This window comes from Ylistrum balloti, unplaced genomic scaffold (genome assembly GCF_031769215.1).
Source record: "Ylistrum balloti isolate Yb309-2 unplaced genomic scaffold, AGI_CSIRO_Ybal_v1 Utg370120, whole genome shotgun sequence".
NCBI lineage: Eukaryota > Metazoa > Mollusca > Bivalvia > Pectinida > Pectinidae > Ylistrum > Ylistrum balloti.
In genome coordinates, this window is record NW_026782137.1 from 2,667 (window position 1) to 24,699 (window position 22,033).

A 22,033-nucleotide genomic window follows, 5' to 3' on the forward strand; every position below is an offset into this window, starting at 1 on the left:
CGATCATGTAACTTCACTGGTGTCATGCTAACATCCGTTTTCATTTCGTGCCTAATCTCCACTCTGATGTCAAACAAAACTTCTATTGTGATGTCATGTATAACTTCTGTCATGATGTCACGTCAAACTTCTGTTGTAATGTCATGTATATCTTCCATTGTAATGTCATGAGTAAATTCTGTTGTGATGTCATGTATAACTTCTGTCATGATGTCATGTCAAACTTCTGTTGTGATGTTGTGTATAACTTGGGTGGTCAGGTGGCCCAGTGGTAACGAACTTGCCTTTCACCTAGCCGACCGAGGTTCGATTCCCGGAACGGATGTAAAAAGGTAAGGGGTCACCTGTCCGATCACATGGGTTTTCCCCGGGTACTCCAGTTTCTTCCCACAATAAGACCCCTCGCGTGCTTACATCCGGGCCAACAGGAGTGATCAGTATAAGTTGACATAACTTGTTTCGCAATTGTTGTAAAATAAATAAAGCTTATATATATGTATATCTTACATTGTAATGTAATGTGTAACATGTGTGATGTTTTTTGTAACTTCTGTTGTGATGTCCTGTTTGACCTTTGTGCTGATGTCATGTATAATCTCTTTCTTGATGACATTGTTACCCTCTTTGTGTTGAGTCAAACCTTTTTTTCATGTCATTTTCTATATCTTCTCATGTCATTCAAAAAGTTTTCTTGTGCCAACCATCTTCTCATGTGATTGATACCAGGTGACATGCTATCTACTTATGAAGTTATATGTTGATGCCTCTTATAGGCTTTGTGTTATGTGCTGAACAAAATTATCATAGACGAACAAACAGATGGATGGAGAGAGAGATATCGATACTCCCTTGGATGAGTATAAAAAGAACAGTCCTAAGTTCTGGTAAATGTTCTAATTTAAAAACAAAAAATACAGGGTAACAGTTCATTGCATGCTTGTTTTGAACCAAGAAAATCTTTTTGTCTTTCCAACTATTGCAACAAAATAGATTCTATGTATCATAAAAGAAAGTACATATTTGCTTTGATCTTTTCAATAACACCATTTTATTTTCTACAAACCACATGTAAAGGGAGACAATCGTTAGAGTGGAGTGTCAATCGAAATTTTAAACGTAAAGGGACCTAATCCTAAATTGATAACAAGAAAATGTGAATCAAATTTGATTTGACAAAACAAAAAAACTTCACAATTACAAATGTTTATGATATACGTTAATGGTTATAATCAAGTTTCTTTCACATTTACAACACTGTCAGTACTTCAACAGCCACAGAAAAAACCAAAAAAAAAGAAACTGAGTTTTAGTATTATTTTCAAAGTCGAAATTAACAAATGCCCCGCCACACCAAGAAAAAAATACAAACAATCAATTTGTAAAAAACTGTTTAATCTGATTACAGAAAGGTGTACGTTTAAGAGCACTTCTTGTATGATTCTGTTCATATAACAGTTTTCACTGTATCATGCATATTTCTATTAATATAACAGGTTCCAGTGTGTCATACATATTTCTGTTAATATAACAGTTTCTAGTGTGTCATACATATTTCTGTTAATATAACAGATTCCATGGTCATCTATCTGTCTGTTAATATAACAGTTTCCAGTGTATCATGAATCTATCAGTAAATATCTTCCTTTTAATATAACAGTTTCTAGTCTTTCATCTTTTTTTTCTGTTAATATAACAGTTTCCAGTGTATCATGAATCTTTCAGTAAATATAACTGTTTACAGTATATCATGTATCTTTCTGTTAATATAACAGTTCTAGTTTACAGTGTATCATGAATCTTTCAGTAAATATAACTGTTTACAGTAAATATATCATGTATCTTTCTGTTAATATAACTGTTTACAGTGTATCATGTATCTTTCTGTTAATATAACTGTTTACAGTGTATCATGTATCTTTCTGTTAATATAACTGTTTACAGTGTATCATGTATCTTTCTGTTAATATAACTGTTTACAGTGTATCATGTATCTTTCTGTTAATATAACTGTTTACAGTGTATCATCTATCAGTAAATATCTTTCTGTTAATATAACAGTTTACAGTGTATCATGTAAATATAACTGTTTCAGTGTATCATGTAAATATAGCAGTAAATATAACAGTTTAGTGTATCATGTATCTATCAGTAAATATAACAGTTTCTAGTGTATCATGTATATTTCTGTTAATATAACAGTTTACAGTGTATCATGTATCTTTCTGTTAATATAACAGTTTCTAGTGCTTAAAGTTTCATTCTGTTATTCCTTTTGCTTTATATATGTGAGTTTCTGGTATATTACATGTATATACCTGATTTCAGTATATCATGATTATTGACTTAGATATATAATTACTGTATCTTTTGATAGGGATTGCTTTCATGATTCTTTCATACCATTAGAGAAAAAAGTTAAGATTCTAACATTTAGAAATTTACATAATGCACCCGTATGGATTTCACTAGTTATAGAACAATAAGACAAAATTATGCATTTAGCATTTTATAATTTCAGAAAACTTTCAAAATGTTTTATCCACAAATACTTGGGAAACAAAACTGATTTGGTCACATCACACCTGGTACTTGAATATAAATAAATAACACTGGGAATAGATAAATGATCTCATTCACTTGTAAAATCGGTTTCTGCATCGTTATTATAAATACATATCTGTAAATATTCTAAAATAAGGATTTTCTAGTGATTTCTATTTATGTCAGCGAGGACAGCTTAGAGATTTGAAGTGGACTGAAGACCCTTACTGATAAGAAAGGCCTCCTGTGTGGGGTCACGTCCAAGGAAGTTCCGCAGCATGTCAGCAGCATCCTGGATAACAGAAAATATAGGGACTATAAACCTTGAACTTGTCTTCATCTTCTTATTACAAAAGTACAATACAATATTCTGTACATTAATAGAGTTGTCCATTTAAAAAAATTATTAGTGTCGAAAAACTATTTGTTAGTCTCTTAATATGCGATTAAGCAGTAGAGTTCTCAGTTTGAAGTCAAATCGCAAAAAACCTTTCACTTTTATACTGCAAGAAAAAGACAAAACAAAAAAAAAAAAAAAAACAAATGCAAAGACAAAAAAGGAGAATGATAAGCTAACCAACTAATCTATATATATTTGTAAAACATCTGATGTAGTTTACTGAAATTGATTAATCCAAACTATAGGAAAAGTATTTAAAACACATGTATCTATTTCCCGGATATTGGGACAACATCCTGCCCAAAGGGGACGACACCCAAAGTTTATACAAAATTCACTCTCCATAGCCCAAGAATGCTTCAGACCAAATATGGGCAAAATCTAACCATCCCTCTAGAAGGAGTAGGATTTTAAAGAATTTGCTCTACTTCCCCAACACCTTTCTGTCTCAAAGGGCAGAGACCAATCCATTATACAAAATTGATTCACCAAAGAATGTTTCACATTAAATTTGGGAAAATCCCAATCACTCCTACAGGAGAAGAAGGATTTTGAAGAATTTGCTCTCTTTCCCCAATTAGACTCTACTCCTGAAATCCCAGGGAGCTGAGGCCCACTGTTTATGGAAAACTGATCCCTCTTCATTCAAGAATGCTTTAGACCAAATTTTGGCAATATCCAATCATTACTGAAGGAACGTGGTATTTCATAGAATTTGCTCTATTTTCCCAATTTGGCTCTGGCCCTAGGGTCCAACAACCTCTGATAATACAAAACTGATTTCCCTTCACCCAAACTGATAGATTTTCCTCATTTCGCCCCATCCCTCAAACCCAGGAAGGCCGAGATCCATCATTTATATAAATGTATTTCCTCTTCCCCTAAGGATCCACTCTTTATACAAATCTTGTTATCTTCATCCAAGCATTCTTTAAACCAAAATTGGACAATATCCTGTAATTCCTTAAGAATAAGATTGCTTTTAAAGAAATTGATAGATTTTCCCTATTCTGCCCCCACCCAGGCCCAAGGGGGCCAAGATCCACCATTTAAAGAAATCATTTCCCTTTCCTCCAAAGATGCTTCAGATCTGATTTAATTAAAATCCACTCAGTCATTCATGACGGGTAGCGAAATATAGGAAAAATTGGCTGATAATGGACAGATGGATGATATACGCTGGATGCCATGGTATTCCTATCCCTACTGCTCACTTGTCCCTTTAGGTCAGGTGACCTAATAATGTACAATGCACAGCTAGGGGACTTTGAGGAGCTTGCATACAAAATATGATAATAATCTACCTGGTAGTTTTCAAGCAACAGTAATAACGATATAGTGATAACAAAATGTAACAGTCAAATCAAAGATGGCAGCATATCTGTAAATTTTTTTTTCAATCAGTAATAAAATGGACAGTGCACACTTGGGGTTTTAGGGGAGTCTGTATATGAAATATAAGAATGATCTAACATGTAGTTTTCAAGAAAGAATGAGTACAAACTCTAATTTAGTATCTTGTCTGCCATACAAAGAAAGCAATGCATTATATTTCTGACCAGTCCAAAAATTTAACATACAAAACTATGGACAACGAAAGTTGACATATGAAACTGGAGAAAGATCCATCCAGTACTTCTCAAGAAATACTTATAATTTGAATTATTTATGGACTGACAAATGGAGAGACCACAGATGAAGGGCAATTTGAACGACTCACCATCTGATGATGAATGGCTTAAAAATGACATGAAACATATGGTCCTTGTCAAGAGTTTAGTGATACGTCTATAATGCACATCCTTAAATAAAAAGGTTCAAACAAAATTAGCTTTTCTCTCAAGAAAAAAAACATCCTGAAGAAGTTAGTGATAAGTAAATGAAGAATAAACATTAGAGTAGGTATAATTCTATAATGACTTACAATGGAGCCACCAGGGCGTAGAATATATTTCTTGTAGTCACCTCCAACCTTGGGGCTCATGATACCCTCCTTCCTGAACCGTGAGTAGAACATATCCATGCAGAAAACCTCGCTCCACTGAAACAGATGTATCACACAATATATGTTTACCAGATTTATTGTGATCAGGAAATTGATTTATTTACAATAAAATCTGGGAATATCATGGTAGATTTTTAGATCCATGAGAAAGGCTGACAGAAATCTATATGCAGTATCTTATATTATCTTATATTTCATGATAAATATCATCGTCAGTGATGATACATACTTTACAAGTGACCAATCAGATTGGTTTTTCTATTCACTGCCTGGAAATCTGTCAATATTCCTATTCAGATACAAATGAAGCAAAGGTTGAATAATTGGTTATTTTGTTATTTTGTGAATCAGGAGGTTTACAAATAACAGAATTGGCAGGAATTTAATAAGAAGGTCTAAGTGGATGAATATCATGGACTTCCCTGTTCTCAAGTTCCATATTTACCATAAAATATTCTATTCAGAAATCTAGACATAAAATGCAGAAGAACCACAATTTCCATTTTGTCAAACCTTCATGTACATGGATGTTTCATACCAAGTATCCATAGTACTGAGCATCGTATCCCCATGCCAGATGACCAAATGAGGCAGCAATATTAGTTCCAGCTATTGACTCAATACCTAGAATTTCCTTGGAAAGACTGGCAAAAAATGTAGCTGTATCAGCCTGTAAATATATGTTAAAAAAAGTGGTAAACCTTGTCAGCATTCTACATTTAAACAGAAAATAGAAGACATGAACTACTGGTGTGTTTCAATAGGAGAAAAAAATTTGAAAAAGAGATGTCACAATTATGCTTTATCTTTATTTTTATTTTTATTTTATTTTTACATTATCAAGCTTTTTACCGACCTCTGCCTGTGTATGAATAGTCTGGTCAAAGGTGCCGAACAAGATTCGGCGAAGGTTGAAAACACCTGTGTTAGCAATGCGACTTTGGAGGAGTTTGCCGAGCAGTTCCTCTGGAAGAGCACTGTTATCTTTGTAGTGAGAGGACATCCGGGACAATGGCTCCTTCTCCCAACACCAGTTCTCCAACATCTGAGATGGAGCTTCAACAAAGTCACGTTCCACGTGGGTACCACTGTAAAATACCAACGACCATGGTGTCATAAAAACAACACTACAAATGCGATTCTGAAGTTTTTTCGCAAAACAAACAATTCTAATTTCATGGAAATGCAGCTGAACACATATGAAGATAAAATTTATAGGACATAAACAATAAAACATATGCTACTATGATGCACAATGAATTATAGAAAGGAAAAAGGTGGATAGACAAGGGAACACTATAGCTAAGTCCAATGTTCCTGGGGCTTTAATATAACCTTTGACTGGCTTTCTCCACATAAAAAATCCAAATCTCTCCTTAGCATTTGATCCAGCATTGTGTCAATGTATCCTTTTTAATTCTATATCTTACCTGAACATTGCAAAGTCTGCCTTGGCACAGATCTGATGCATGACGTGACCAAACTCATGAAAGTAAGTCTGTACCTGTAAGGAATACAAATGATACAGCAGTCATGATCAAACGCCCACAAACACAGGAAATAGACACATTTTCACAGAATAGTGAAATTTTTACAGCTACATGTGCATTTTTTTCTTAATCATAAGTTAGTTGGTTGAATGTATTAATTGCAGACAATCTGTCAGTACTTACTATATCAATTAATTTCTACTAATTACATAAATGCCTCTGTTTCACATTCATCAAGCTTTCTCTCAGGTAGTATGTAAGACATTTAAAGAGAAAATTATTGTTGGACTTCAACAGGTTTGTATTATGAATACACAAAGTTAGTACATGTATACTATATAGGGCCTGTACAGCATGTATTGCTCATCTGGTTTTGTTCACCTAAATTAATGGAAAAGAAATTTTAGAGTTAACATCTATGTTCTTATTTGTCTCCACCCAGCTTCCCCAAGCAGGTCAGCCAAACCATCTAAATATAAGTCTCCTTCACCCAGGTATGTTGTAGACTAAATTTGGACTTAGTCATGCCATTGCTAAAGTAGAAGGATTTTAGAGCAGTTCCTCCATTTCCAATATTGGATCCTGCCTCTTCTGCCGCCTGAGTGTTGGCCATAGTTTAAATAGCATTGATTCCCCTTCAATCTAAGATACTTCAGACCAAATTGGGACAGAATCCTGACATTCCTACAGAAAAAGAGGGATTTCAAAAACATTTGGTAAATTTTCCCTGATAGGTCACAGAGGGGTCAGACTCACTAGAAATAATTAAGTCCAACATCTCCCAATGATGCTTCTGACCAAAGGTGGTCAAAATCTACTCAGTCCTTGTGTTCTGAATAACACACTAATTCAACAGATAATTCTTAGCATACCTCGTCATGAGTTAGTAGAGAGGGTTTGTCTGCTGTCGGTTTGGTGAAGTTGGCCACCATTGCAGCTACGGACACTTGTCTCTCCCCATCTGACTGTACACATCCAGGCTATAGAAACAAGATTGTAGTCACTCCAAATAAAAATTATGTAAAAATGTTATCTAAAAGACATAACAGAAATCACAATTACAAAGCTACCTTAGTTTAGTTAAGTAATCAAACACAGAGGTCAAAATATACTTGGTTGAGATAGAATAAAGCAAGTACAAAAGTAGTACTGTACAATGTTACACTGTTTGCAATGTACAACAGGAAAACTGGGCAAAATTTACAACCATTCATCTGTGCACACAATGTTCAGTTTCATTGCACAGATGTGCACAGATGCGTAATTCTATCATAGCTTATATAAATTTAGAAATGACTTAACAATACATAAGGGATAGGGTTTATTTATTTTCTAGATGAGTACAGTAAAGTATATTTCCTAAATAAGCCACTTATTTAGAGGTCAGGCACATGTAAATCTATCAGGTACAGACTTCATAGTTAAATAAATTTGTAAAAATAGTTTGTTTACAAAGCATCACACATGACCAGTCTTATTCACAGAAACGTAAACCATGAACAATCTGCATTTAAGGAAAACAAAACAATGATCTCGGAGTGATTTGCTGCTATTCTTCTGAATTTTTTGTTTCAAATCTTGTCCATTTATAACATTAGTGATAAAATCAAGTAATAACATGTTCAGCTAGAAAGACTTCAAACACTTTAACCTAAATGGTCATTTGAAATCACCTGGAATATCCAAAGCAGAAAAATGTAGCTTGCAAATTTTGGAACCTTACTAACTTGTCTCAAAAGCTGCTGGCTGCCTTTTAGAACACTGGATCACACTCAAGATGTACCAAGTAGGTTTTGAGAAAAAGTGATCACAATCATAAAAAATAGGCAAAATAATATCAACATGTTGACACAATCATAATCCAAACTCAAATTCTATAAACAAGGTCTACAAGAATGGGACCAACAGCAAACTGACAAGCATCAAACATTTCCAGCTTAATACTGCACAACGAAAAAATATTTTTCTCATTGAAATCACTATGACAACCGTAAAACTTCCCCATCATTTCATCAATCTGCATTTTTTGAAACCCCGTGTTACGTGTTTGTCAGCTGAAGACCTAAAAGACAAGATTCAAAATTGTACCAGTAGCCATCTTGAAGTTCAGATTATGCTCAAAACATTTGCATGCATAATAACGCATACTATACATGTTAAATAGAGTGGTAGCAATCACAAAATTCTTATGTCAAAATACAAATGGCTCATAGTACATTGAAAGTCTGATAATGGCAACCAAAAGTGGTATCATGCTTCAGCAAACAAAGCTGTGCCGAAGTGTTCTCTGTTTTGGTCAGTAACAGATAATTTTGTCATAGCTTGGCTGGAGCAATATAGTGATTTATCTTTGTATATTTATCCACTAAGTAAACTTAAATACCTGAAGTTCAAAACACGCTGCATGGCCATAGTTCCCCTCTCTTGGGTAAAGATCAAGGTAAAAGTATCCCAACAGTTCTCTGGATTCATTACAGGTAACACTGTACTGTAATAACAAACAATGTATTCATTACAGGTAACGCTGTACTGTAATAACAAACAATGTATTCATTACAGGTAACGCTGTACTGTAATAAAAAACAATGTATTCATTACAGGTAACGCTGTACTGTAATAAAAAACAATGTATTCATTACAGGTAACGTACTGTAATAAAAAACAATGTATTCATTACAGTAAATAAAAAAACAATGTATTCATTACAGGTAACGCTGTACTGTAATAATAAACAATGTATTCATTACAGGTAATGCTGTACTGTAAAAAAAATGTATTCATTACAGGTAACGCTGTACTGTAAAAAAAAATGTATTCATTACAGGTAACGCTGTGCTGAAATAAAAAACAATGTATTCATTACAGGTAACACTGTACTGTAATAACAAACAATGTATTCATTACAGGTAATGCTGTACTGTAATAAAAAACAATGTATTCATTACAGGTAACACTGTACTGTAATAAAAAACAATGTATTCATTACAGGTAACGCTGTACTGTAATCAATCACAATGTATTATAATGTTATACAATTGTAACGTGTGTCCTACAGACCTTACATTTACCTGGAATTGTAAATGGTCACGCTGTACTATAATAGATTATGATGTATTATAATGTTATACAATTGTAATGTGTGTCCTACAGACCTTATATTTGCCAGGAACTGTAACAAGTAACATTGTGCTATATTTTCAGTACCAGTCCAACAGTTTTTGTTAATTCACAATTGGTACATCAATCGTTAAATGTATGAAAATATTATCTGTGAAAAAAATGTATTCTTTAATGTAAAAACAGTTTTCCTTTTTTATCAAGTGTTCTTTTTTTAACTGTTAATTATGACATAATGTTAGATGAATTACCATGGTAACATCTTCATGCCATGCTGGAGCACCATCCAACTTCTCAAACTTCAGACTGAGGAGCACCTGAAATATAATACAAAGCAATGCCATATAAAAAACAATGAAAGAAACAGATTACTAATCAGAGACTTGCTAAGGTTCTGTTCCCAAATACTGACCAGAGAATATCCAAACAGACTTACCAAGGTTCTCTTACCAAATACTGACCATAGAATATCCAAACAGACTTACCAAGGTTCTCTTACCAAATACTGACCATAGAATATCCAAACTGACTTACCAAGGTTCTCTTACCAAATACTGACCATAGAATATCCAAACTGACTTACCAAGGTTCTCTTACCAAATACTGACCAGAGAACATCCAAACTGACTTACCAAGGTTCTTTTACCAAATACTGACCAGAGAATATCCAAACTGACTTACCAAGGTTCACTTATTAAATACTGACCAGAGAACATCCAAACAGCCTTACCAAGGTTCGCTTATCAAATACTGACCAGAGAATATCCAAACGGACTTACCAAGGTTCGCTTATCAAATACTGACCAGAGAATATCCAAACAGACTTACCAAGGTTCGCTTATCAAATACTGACCAGAGAACATCCAAACAGACTTACCAAGGTTCGCTTATCAAATACTGACCAGAGAACATCCAAACAGACTTACCAAGGTTCGCTTATCAAATACTGACCAGAGAATATCCTAACAGACTTACCAAGGACCTCTTACCAAATACTGACTTACAAATTTTGTTGTAGGTAGCTATGATACAGCTTAATTTTGTTTTGAAAATGCACTTTAGGAAAATTGTTTTCAGAAGGGCAATATAATGAACATGTGTATTTAGTAAAGGAAACAATCATTTATTCACAATTCTGAACCACAACTACAGATGTATTAAGGCAACACAGTTTAGGCTACCACCATAGCTACTGTGTTACATGGAATAGTTCTATCCTACAACCACTGATATGGAAGAAATATTACATGTAGTCTAGTCATATAAATTTGTAAGATGACATACCTGGTAAATGTCCAGTAATCCACTGGTAACAACTTGCATAGGGAAATATTCCTTGAGTTTGTTTTGATCCACGGCATATTTCTTCTCCTCTGACATTGTCATGTAGTACTTCAAGTCCCAGTAACGAATGGTATTGTCAAACTGGAACCCATACACTGTAACAAGAGAAATAAGTCATTATTAGTCTACATTCCAGTACCTGTTTGACTAGCTGGATTATTTGTTCATAAAATAAGGATGTACCTTCTGATCAAATTTTGCTAAAGGGCCTTGATGAAGCCTTTCGAGGTCTGAAATCATAACTGCAGACTTGTCACTATTTACGACTGAAATATTACAACTAAAATGCTAACAAAGCCTATTTTTTCCTTAACATTCATATTCTTGTCAACCTGGATCTTACGTTGCTTTAGGTAAGCTGTTACAACAGTTGAACTGGTTGAACTTGCCAAACAAAAATAAATGCCAGGTATAGATCAAGACAAATGCTAGATTGTGGAATATTTGGCATGTGTACCTTGACTGGTCCAGCCATACCTATTTTGAACTAACTTGACCAATATTATTAGAATTAAGAATTTCAACATTATAATGCAATATATTTTTTGTAATTTTGTTATTTGATGGTGTTGATGCTGATTTAGTGTAGAGATGACACTGAAATCTAACATCTGATCTTTCAAGTTTAATTTAGAATGTATATATACATATATTTACAAAGTACATCCATGTATTTACATATTACATTCTAACACAGTTCAGGCCACTAGTGGAGACTAGTCTCTCTCTTTTCTGTTTTTCTTGTCTTTCCTTTCTTCTCCTCTCATATGACATGTAATACTCTGATTGTAAGATGTTATAAGTATTGTAATATGTTATAAGTATTGTAAGATGTTGTAAGTATTGTAAGATGTTATAAGTATTGTAAGATGTTATAAGTATTGTAAGATGTTATAAGTATTGTAATATGTTATAAGTATTGTAAGATGTTATAAGTATTGTAAGATGTTATAGGTATTGTAATATGTTATAGGTATTGTAATATGTTATAAGTATTGTAATATGTTATAAGTATTGTAAGATGTTATAAGTATTGTAAGATGTTATAAGTATTGTAATATGTTATAAGTATTGTAAGATGTTATAAGTATTGTAAGATGTTATAAGTATTGTAAGATGTTATAAGTATTGTAAGATGTTATAAGTATTGTAAGATGTTATAAGTATTGTAAGATGTTATAAGTATTGTAATATGTTATAAGTATTGTAAGATGTTATAAGTATTGTAAGATGTTATAAGTATTGTAATATGTTATAAGTATTGTAAGATGTTATAAGTATTGTAAGATGTTATAAGTATTGTAAGATGTTGTAAGTATTGTAAGATGTTGTAAGTATTGTAAGATGTTATAAGTATTGTAAGATGTTGTAAGTATTGTAAGATGTTGTAAGTATTATAAGATGTTATAAGTATTATAAGATGTTATAAGTATTGTAAGACGTTATAAGTATTGTAAGATGTTATAAGTATTGTAAGATGTTGTAAGTATTGTAAGATGTAATAAGTATTGTAAGATGTAATAAGTATTGTAATATGTTATAGGTATTGTAAGATGTTATAAGTATTGTAAGATGTAATAAGTATTGTAATATGTTATAAGTATTGTAAGATGTAATAAGTATTGTAAGATGTTATAGGTATTGTAAGATGTTATAAGTATTGTAAGATGTTATAAGTATTGTAAGATGTTATAAGTATTGTAAGATGTTATAAGTATTGTAAGATGTTATAAGTATTGTAAGATGTTATAAGTATTGTAAGATGTTGTAAGTATTGTAAGATGTTATAGGTATTGTAAGATATTATAAGTATTGTAAGATGTTATAAGTATTGTAAGATGTAATAAGTATTGTAATATGTTATAAGTATTGTAAGATGTAATAAGTATTGTAAGATGTTATAGGTATTGTAAGATGTTATAAGTATTGTAAGTATTGTAAGATGTTGTAAGTATTGTAAGTATTGTAAGTATTGTAAGATGTTATAAGTATTGTAAGATGTTGTAAGTATTGTAAGATGTTATAAGTATTGTAAGATGTTATAAGTATTGTAAGATGTTATAAGTATTGTAATATGTTATAAGTATTGTAAGATGTTATAGGTATTGTAATATGTTATAGGTATTGTAATATGTTATAAGTATTGTAATATGTTATAAGTATTGTAAGATGTTATAAGTATTGTAAGATGTTATAAGTATTGTAAGATGTTATAAGTATTGTAAGATGTTATAAGTATTGTAAGATGTTATAAGTATTGTAATATGTTATAAATATGTTATAAGTATTGTAATATGTTATAAGTATTGTAAGATGTTATAAGTATTGTAAGATGTTATAAGTATTGTAATATGTTATAAGTATTGTAAGATGTTATAAGTATTGTAAGATGTTATAAGTATTGTAAGATGTTATAAGTATTGTAAGATGTTATAAGTATTGTAAGATGTTGTAAGTATTGTAATATGTTATAAGTATTGTAAGATGTTGTAAGTATTGTAAGATGTTATAGGTATTGTAAGATGTTATAAGTATTGTAAGATGTTATAAGTATTGTAAGATGTAATAAGTATTGTAATATGTTATAAGTATTGTAAGATGTAATAAGTATTGTAAGATGTTATAGGTATTGTAAGATGTTATAAGTATTGTAAGTATTGTAAGATGTTGTAAGTATTGTAAGTATTGTAAGTATTGTAAGATGTTATAAGTATTGTAAGATGTTGTAAGTATTGTAAGATGTTATAAGTATTGTAAGATGTTATAAGTATTGTAAGATGTTATAAGTATTGTAATATGTTATAAGTATTGTAAGATGTTATAGGTATTGTAATATGTTATAGGTATTGTAATATGTTATAAGTATTGTAATATGTTATAAGTATTGTAAGATGTTATAAGTATTGTAAGATGTTATAAGTATTGTAATATGTTATAAGTATTGTAAGATGTTATAAGTATTGTAAGATGTTATAAGTATTGTAAGATGTTATAAGTATTGTAAGATGTTATAAGTATTGTAAGATGTTATAAGTATTGTAATATGTTATAAGTATTGTAAGATGTTATAAGTATTGTAAGATGTTATAAGTATTGTAATATGTTATAAGTATTGTAAGATGTTATAAGTATTGTAAGATGTTATAAGTATTGTAAGATGTTATAAGTATTGTAAGATGTTATAAGTATTGTAAGATGTTATAAGTATTGTAATATGTTATAAGTATTGTAAGATGTTATAAGTATTGTAATATGTTATAAGTATTGTAATATGTTATAAATATGTTATAAGTATTGTAAGATGTTATAAGTATTGTAAGATGTTATAAGTATTGTAAGATGTTATAAGTATTGGTTTTTGAGTGATCTTACATGACCAGTGTATATGTAACTGACAGTTGACCAGACATGCCTCAAGGTGTGAGGTTTTAATTAATATAAATCATATAAACAAATTTTAAGTTCAGCATTATTGTGGGATAATTCAGGACCACCTGAACCATTTGTACTGAGTTATGTGAAAGTGGCCCAATATTTCTCCCACAGTAACAAGGGAAATAATTTATCATATCATATTCAAACTGAAACTGAGGTCGCTTTCGTATATGCGGTTGAAACGGTTGGACCAGTTGAACCTGCAAGAAAACCGCCTGGTACAGATCAGGGCCATGTCTGGACTGTGCAATATTTGGCAAGTGCAGATTGGGAGTTGTCCAGCCGTACCTGTCCGAAAACTAGCTTGCTGGATATCATTATTTTTCAGAATTTCAGTAGGGTTGATGCACTCCCATATTTCCTGAAGCATTGTACTATTAAGTAAGAGTGAAATGGATGGTATTTTAATTTCAGTTTATTGTTTTATGCTTGACAGGAAGTTCTGATACTGTGTATCTTGAGTTTTACATACCCCAGTATATCAAGTCCAACAGGAAATTCTGATACTGTGTATCTTGAGTTTTACATACCCCAGTATGTCAGGTCCAACAGGAAATTCTAATACTGTGTATCTTGAGTTTTACGTACCCCAGTATATCAGGTCCAACAATCGGTACATGTGCCTTCGTGTATACTGGAATAATTCTAGACCTCCTAAACCATTTCAACCAGTTTATGCATAAACAGCCTGATACTTCTCACACTGTAACAAGGGAAGTAACTCATCATATCATAGTCAAACTAAAACTTATACTTCTCACACACTAACAAGGGAAATAACTCATCATAGCAAAGTTAAACTAGAACTCCACTGTTGCTTTTGCATAACCTGGTTGAAACAGTTCAGGTGGCACTGAAAGTGGATTTTTAAGTGTCACTTACAAACACTGTTCCTTATACTTATTACAGGAGATATCTTCTGACAGATAAAACAAATGCAGAAAGATTGACAAACATTGCAGACTTACATTTTGAAGCTTTCAGTACATATGCAGTAATATGCTTCAGAAGCACATCCAGTCACTTTAAATATGTTAAACATATAGGAGAGGATTAATTACAAATATGAGACCTACATAATCTCAAACTTATTGAGAATACATGTATTGCACAAATTAGGTCTGTATACATGGTCCATGTAGTAAGAAAAATGGGTTACAATATCTAATTGTTGTTATTTCCTTTTTATCTTTCACTCTGGCAATCTATCCAAAAGACCAAAACTACAACATTAATGACATAAGTGACATTTTTACAACATTTACTATTTTCCCTCCCACTTCTTTCCCATTGGTTTTAACAGCTGTAGATACTGATAAACAATGTCTAATATTTGCTTTTAGCACGTCATTTGATGATAAGCATCTCATGGAATCTGTATAAGTACAAGCTAATGTGTACAAATTCAGCCTAGAAAAATCATGTTTGAATAGTAAGTCCTTAACACAAGGGCCATATTCCATTCAGAGTATGCTTAACAAAACAAAAGCAAAAACACTGGCAAGTTTTTCATGCACATTGGTAGATAGCAAGGTAACAAAAGCTAAGATGTTCACACAGTCTGTTACTTAACTTACTTCCTCCTTCTTGAATTCCAAGAAAAGTTTCATTTCTTCTGCCTTAAGCTGCTGTAACTGGGAGGTTAGATCCTTGAGGAAAGATGCAACACTTTCAGGCTTCTTAGCCATCCTCATGTCAAGTACAAAGTCTGCATGGGTGGGATAGCCCAACAACTGGGCTTTCTGTTAAAATGATCACATTACCTGTATTTGTAAAGCATTTGGGGCTGACAGTGTGTGTATATAACTCCAAATATATAAAAGCAAAAAATAGACAAAAACAAAACCATTGAAAGAAAGAAAGAAAGAAAGCAAGAAAGAGAGAAAGAAAGAAAGAAAGCAAGAAAGCAAGAAAGAAAACAAAAACAATATCACATAAAGGAGCTGATTGATTCTCAATTAAGTTCAGAAATAAATATCAAGGAAAATATTCTTTGTTGAAGTTTGGATGAACCAGTAACCAAAGGTAATTATCAAATGAGAAAATCTAGTGATTGAGAGTCACTTGATGCAGCTTTGGTGATGAAAGACTTACCTTATGTCTTAGACGAACAAGTTCTTCCACTATTGGTCCATTTTCATTTTTGCATCTGAAAAGCATCAATATTTCTATGTTTACCTATTTTGGCTGTGTTATTAGAGTACTGTGACATTATGGAGCTATCTCAGTGTGTTATTGGTACTTTAGTTACTATTAAGAACATTTCATGATTTCCCATTGCCATTTACAGGCAAACAAATATTTCTAATCTGTAAATCAATCTCAATTATGTAATGAAGAAAAATAAAAAAGTAAATTCTCTTACATAACAATCAACAATGCTGTATATACCTGGAATTAAAAGCTGTTTCCATCCTTTTTCTGGTAGCTGGGTTCCTTGCTTTTTTCATACAGGGAAAGTAATGAGGGTATTTTAATGTCACTTTAAGTTTTCCATCATCAGTCTGAAGTCAACAATATATACCATGATGATTAGTGGAATAAGGGTATGACAATTCCTAGTCAACCTTAATAATTACTTTTATACTGCACTATATATCAGCAAAACAGTCACCACAGTAGATGTTTTAGAAACCAGGCTAAACAGGTTACACAGACATTTCTGTATTATGTGAAATTCCAAATCTGGCATTCATGATAATGTTTGATTTTGTTGTGTACACAATCTCCATGTATAATTGACATGGAATATTAACAACCAAACTGATGAATAAGTCTGATTACCAGACAATAATATGTACTGGTATGTTATAAATTCATTAAAAAATTATGATGTATTTATCACATGATAATCACTAATCCATGTCTATCAACTTGTGATTTAGGAGACCATAATTTATATAAAATGTCATTTTCATATTATAAGACATTCACCAAACAACACAAAAACACATACCTTATCTAAACTCTTTATAAAGTCTTCTGTTAGACCAGCTAAAAAGTGAGAATCATAAGAAAAAAAATATTGAAATAAACTTTTATCTGTTATATCAATATGAATGTATCCGTCCTAGAACCATAATATGGACAAGAAATGAAAACGTTTTTAAAATAAGCAGGCATTATTTTAGTATATTTAAAAGGCTCCCCTTTCCCATTTTTTCAAATATGCATCTGTCAAAATTCATTCACGCATGAGTATCCATATTTCTTCTCATCATCTCAGAATAATAAAAATTACGAAGCAATATTTTCTGTTTGGTGCTCTATTTCAACTATACCTAAAACAATTTATCATCTCGCTTAATACATTGACAAAAGCCACCATTTTAGGCCACCCTATCTTTGGCCAACCATTCATTCTATTAGTACATATACATGTATCATCTGTTTAAACAAAATAGCTGGGTTGTCATCACTCTAAATGATTCACCATTGATGCTATTTGGAAGAAATGCCTTGCCTCCAAATTTGACAATATTTGTGGCCTACCTGTCAAAGATTTACATCATGTCATATGTGTGAGGTCTTGTCTGACATTTCCAGTCATTATTGAGATTAAATCAACACGTTTAAGAATTGTTTGTATGTATGGTACATCTCAGCATTTCATCATCAACCAAGGTCAACAATCCAACACTTTATTTTTATCAGAATTACTGATATTTACTAAGTAGGAAATCATACATTTTTGTAATTTTAAAAAATGTAAGTCAAGAAATAAAGTATAAATCAATTTTACCTAAATCTTCTTCAGCAAATTCCAAAACAGTGTTTTCCTCATTATAATTTTTGCTGAAGTCTATAGAAAGTTCACTCATTCTCTTTTTGATGCTTTTAATTTCATCCTGAGTTTCTTTAGGTAAGTGAAGTCCTGAAAGTAAAATACATACACAAAAAAAATCAAAGTATGTCAATCTTTAGCCAAGAGATAATTAACAATTCAATAGAGTAGTATTTGCCAGGTGTTTTAGGACATTTCTGGAAACTTTCAAATCTACCAATTTTCTGTAAAAACAGCATATTCTTTTTTAAACACAATTCTTTTTTTAGTGAAATTGTCCCCTGCCTTTAACTTGAGAACAGAAAAGGAAATCGTTTTATAAAGATAAATGATGTTTTCTTATTTTTTCGCATGCTTGGATTCTTACATTGTGCTTCAACTTTTACATACATTACAATACTTACCATTCCTCTTGCCATACTTAATCATCCTCTCTACAAATCTCGCAGCCTCTGGTTTCAATCCATCTGAGTGCTTTTCTTGGAAGTCAACAACAGAATCAAAGACATCTTTTCTCATACTGTAGATAAAAAAAATTCTCATTAAGAAAAAAGGGATCTACTGTATGAATAAAATTTGAGAAAAATCCATCAAGTACTTCACACGAAATACTTTTAGCAATAACAAGAACTTAGCTTACCATCTGTTGGCTAATAAAAATGCAAAAAGAAGAGCCAAAAATCACATGCTATTAATTTGTTTTTACTTTTTGACAATATACACATTTCTTTAAGTTTTCTTTCCATCTTGTGACAGTTAAAAGCAATGGTACTTGATGTTCAATACAGATAAGGAAAAAACAAATTCTAGCCACAACTGAAGTTAGGTCTGTAGTCTGATAATCCACTGCTCCATGCTAAACTGCATACTCCATCAATTGACAGACAGAGACAGTATTTAACACTATGTACAAGCCACATGGACCTGTTTCTTTTGCATATATGTGTATAAGCTTATCAATCATCACTGGACAGGAGTCCATGTAATTGTACATATGTGTATATAAGAATGAACTTTCCCTACATGACTTGCTAAAGCACCTGCTGATATACAAATGTACAAGAATTATCATTTACACTTCATAGGGGATTACTGAATTCTGTGTCCATATGTCATTGAAATAGATCTAATACATATACCTTTCAACTTAACTCCTATCACCGCCTTTACCTGTATGAACATAAAACGAATTTCTGCCAAGCATCCAAAAAGGATTTAATCTCATATACAATGAGATAATTCCAGGTTTCTTATCAACTGAGCCAAAGAAGAAGCATGTTACATCAGCTGAGGGAAAGGGACCACAGTTAACATTAAGTATGAGCCAAATTGACCTGCCAGCCCCCCTTCCCCAATACTGTTGCTGTCTAAGGTGGAATAAAACCATCATGCCATTGTGGGGACAGCAATCCCAACACACATCTTCCACGAAAGGCATCAAACACTGTAGTGAGCAGCCTGCTTCTCATGCTTGTCTGTATTTGGCTATTCTATGCCAACACATCAGTTGTGTGTTTTTTTTTCCTCACCTCATCTCAATATCAAAGTCTGAGAGTTTTTTGTCAGCAGCTACACTTGCATCACGGAGCTCCTTATTGGAAGATACCTGTTGCATGAAGTCCAAATTGTTCCTCAGCACAGCATACTCACAATCATTGTCTGCTAAAGCCTGAATAGTAATCACAGTAGAAAAATAAAATGGATCAGAATAACCAAAAGATATATATACCCTGTTGGATTGGTGATCCTAATTGTAAGTTTATAAAAGTGATTCTGTAAATCATTAATCTTCTCTGCATTTACCAAACCACAGGAATCAGACCACAGTCTCGTCTGTTAAGACACTTGTACTATCAATAAGATGTATATGAGTTTTGACAGACAAGATGGGTACCTAACTATGATCAGACGTATCAAATGGGAAATAAAAGTCATAATGGAACTAGTCTTCTTATGGCCAACTTTTTATTATTTTTTCATTATTCTTCTTTTAATTGATGTACATGTACATGGTGAGTATATATACATACCCGGGTATATATCCGTGGCATATTAGTTTCGGACCACTTAAGAATCATTTTTCTTTAGCTATGTGATGTTGATGAACTGCCACCAAACAAATACATAAATGACTTGAAAAGTGTTCATACTACCTATTAGATTTATTTAAAATCTGATCAATGAGCTACCAGTACTTAAAAACATCCACAGGTACAACATCAGATTTGCTCACCTGAAATGATCGATATGTGTATCAGACATGTGACTGCACTTTCGTTGCTGATGACATCACTAAATCACAGAGACGCTTGAGTTAGCTTAAAACGACCCGAAGTACACGTTTTATATAAAATCATCATTTGAAAATCAAAATAAAATAATAGTGCGAAAACGATTCTTTTTCAAAACACAAACTAAAGTTATTTTTTCATCTCTAAATTGATAACTCCATAGTGAAATAAAATCAGAAATAAGTCATCAAACCTGATAATTTTAAAATCATTATTTATCAATAAAAGGCATGCATGTTTGAACTAATTTTTTCTTTACACGACAAATGACAACAAATTATTGGTATTCGAGAATAGACTGATAGGTTATACCTAATATCTGAGAGGATGTCTGACATTTTAAAATGTGTATTAAGAAAAAATACACAAATTTGCCAATTAACTAAATACTCATAATATTTCATGGTAAATGGTTTAAATTACATTTTTTACTTTTCTCTCTGGACACGTTACATCAACAGAAAATATCAGGGTGCGAGGTCAATAGTTCATGTGAAACAAAAAGGCCTTTCCGAAATACGTAACTGTCCGGAACTAATGTCGAGACGATATACATTGTTCAGTCTGTTTTTCCATGGTACATCATTCATGTCATATTCTTAACCAAGTAGAAAATAAAAAATACATGAATTGAACAAAGGTAACGTTTACAGTGAGACTTCAAACGACATGCAATACCTTTACAACACTGTCATATGTTATGTTGTCTTTATTCAAGGAACCAACACCGTCGTAGACCAATTTCGATTTCTCGATAAGACTTATGGCTCCTTTTACTATACTTTCGGGCGTAAGGTCCCATCTCAGTTTGTGTCCTGCATAAGCTTTCATACTGAAGGAAAATTCTTTCCTTGAAATGAATGAGTGCGCTTTAAAACAATGCGTTAAATATCGATACTGTTATAAACAAACATACAGACATCACGATAATGTCAATGTCAAATGATGTCTTAAATCTAATAATCATTACTAAGTTCCGAAAGGCGTACAACTGACTCGGATGAAAAATTCTTATAATATTAAGAATGGAAATAAAAACGAAACACACCAAGCCCTGCATCCGTCTCTTTTCGCAGTGATAATATGAAACAAAATTGGTTCATGTAACAATTGATAATATAAATAAGTTCAAGAATGCCTCCGCGGCTCCTACATTTACTTGGGGAAAAAACTTTATTTCACGCGAGTATAACATAATAAAGATAAAAACTAAAGAAGCAGCTCTGCAGATTTCACCAATATAAAACTTACTTGTGTTTGAACGCTAAAAACGATAAATGGCAAATACATTAGCAGCTAGGATGTATCCTGACAAAAGTTAGGCGACTTTTACCATCGTTCTTCATATTTATAAAAAGGAATAAATCGAGGTATTAATACACGTATGCACGTCCCTGAAATATATACATGTAAGCAGAGACGTATGTTATATATGTCTCTGATGTAAGTACTCGGCCAGATCGATTCGACCAAGAAGTGACACAGTGTAACAAGTTGACGATCTCTTTCTCTAAGACATTTTCATCACTGCTGTTATCTACGTACATTTGTATGTAGGCTAGAGTGCGTATACTATCTATACATAAGTACCTGTGAATTATTTTCAGTTTCCATATATAGTTTCCT

General features: G+C 32.2%; 1 protein-coding gene across 1 annotated transcript; it reads right to left on the reverse strand.

The window, feature by feature from the left end:
• Positions 1-2,737: 2,737 nt before the first annotated feature.
• Positions 2,738-22,021, reverse strand: LOC132550301 (thimet oligopeptidase-like). Its single transcript, XM_060214346.1, has 18 exons — positions 21,998-22,021; positions 21,086-21,304; positions 19,646-19,785; positions 18,521-18,636; positions 18,075-18,206; positions 17,289-17,326; positions 16,724-16,836; positions 16,427-16,481; positions 15,906-16,074; positions 10,838-10,992; positions 9,805-9,870; positions 8,820-8,924; positions 7,309-7,416; positions 6,377-6,450; positions 5,803-6,034; positions 5,485-5,616; positions 4,866-4,982; positions 2,738-2,833 (listed from the first exon to the last, which is right to left on the reverse strand). The coding sequence occupies exons 1-18, from the start codon at positions 22,019-22,021 to the stop codon at positions 2,738-2,740; spliced, it is 2,091 nt and encodes a 696-aa protein (XP_060070329.1).
• Positions 22,022-22,033: the final 12 nt, after the last annotated feature.